This window comes from Meleagris gallopavo, unplaced genomic scaffold (genome assembly GCF_000146605.3).
Source record: "Meleagris gallopavo isolate NT-WF06-2002-E0010 breed Aviagen turkey brand Nicholas breeding stock unplaced genomic scaffold, Turkey_5.1 ChrUn_random_7180001888736, whole genome shotgun sequence".
NCBI classification, from domain to species: domain Eukaryota; kingdom Metazoa; phylum Chordata; class Aves; order Galliformes; family Phasianidae; genus Meleagris; species Meleagris gallopavo.
Genome location: NW_011152502.1, coordinates 1 through 526, shown reverse-complemented (window position 1 = coordinate 526; position 526 = coordinate 1). Strand labels below are relative to the sequence as shown.

The window sequence follows — 526 nt, the reverse complement described above, 5'->3', positions numbered from 1 at the left end:
CAGGGGCCTGCGCGGGCGCGCAAAATGGCGCGCAGGGCCGCGGAGCCGCCGGAATACGGGAGACGCGGCATTTCGCAGCCCGAGCAGGGCCGGTCCCGGTGGTACCTGAGTCTCGGAGAGGTTGAGCTGCCGGGCCAGCTCGGTGCGCTCCCGCCCCACCACGTACTGGCACCGCTGGAACTCCATCTCCAGGCGGTAGAGCTGCTCGGCCGTGAAGGAGGTGCGGGTCCGCTTGGGACGGTCCAAATCGAGGCCTTTGGGCAGGATGATCTCTCGGATGGAACCTTTGGCATCTGGCAAAGCAAGGCGCAGTCAGCTTTACACACAGGCAACCCCTTCCTTTTTCTTTCTTTTTTTTTCCCCTGTTTTTCTTCCTTTATTTTTTTCCATTCTTTATCTTTCCTTTCTATTCCTTTTCTTTCTTTCTTTTTAGACCGTTTTCCTTTTTTTTCTTTTCTTAATTTTCCTTTCTTATTCTATTCCTTTTCCTTCCTTAGTATTTTTTTCCCCTTTTCTCTTCCAAAGG

The 526-nt window shown here is 52.9% G+C and overlaps 1 protein-coding gene across 1 annotated transcript; it reads right to left on the bottom strand.

Moving 5' to 3' along the window:
- Positions 1-7: 7 nt before the first annotated feature.
- On the bottom strand, positions 8-300 carry LOC104916362 (ventral anterior homeobox 1b-like; the record flags this gene model as incomplete). The annotated part of the gene is made up of 1 exon (XM_010727406.2): positions 8-300. A coding segment is annotated over one exon (293 nt), but the record flags the coding sequence as incomplete, so codon positions are not given.
- Between the last annotated feature and the right edge of the window lie 226 nt (positions 301-526).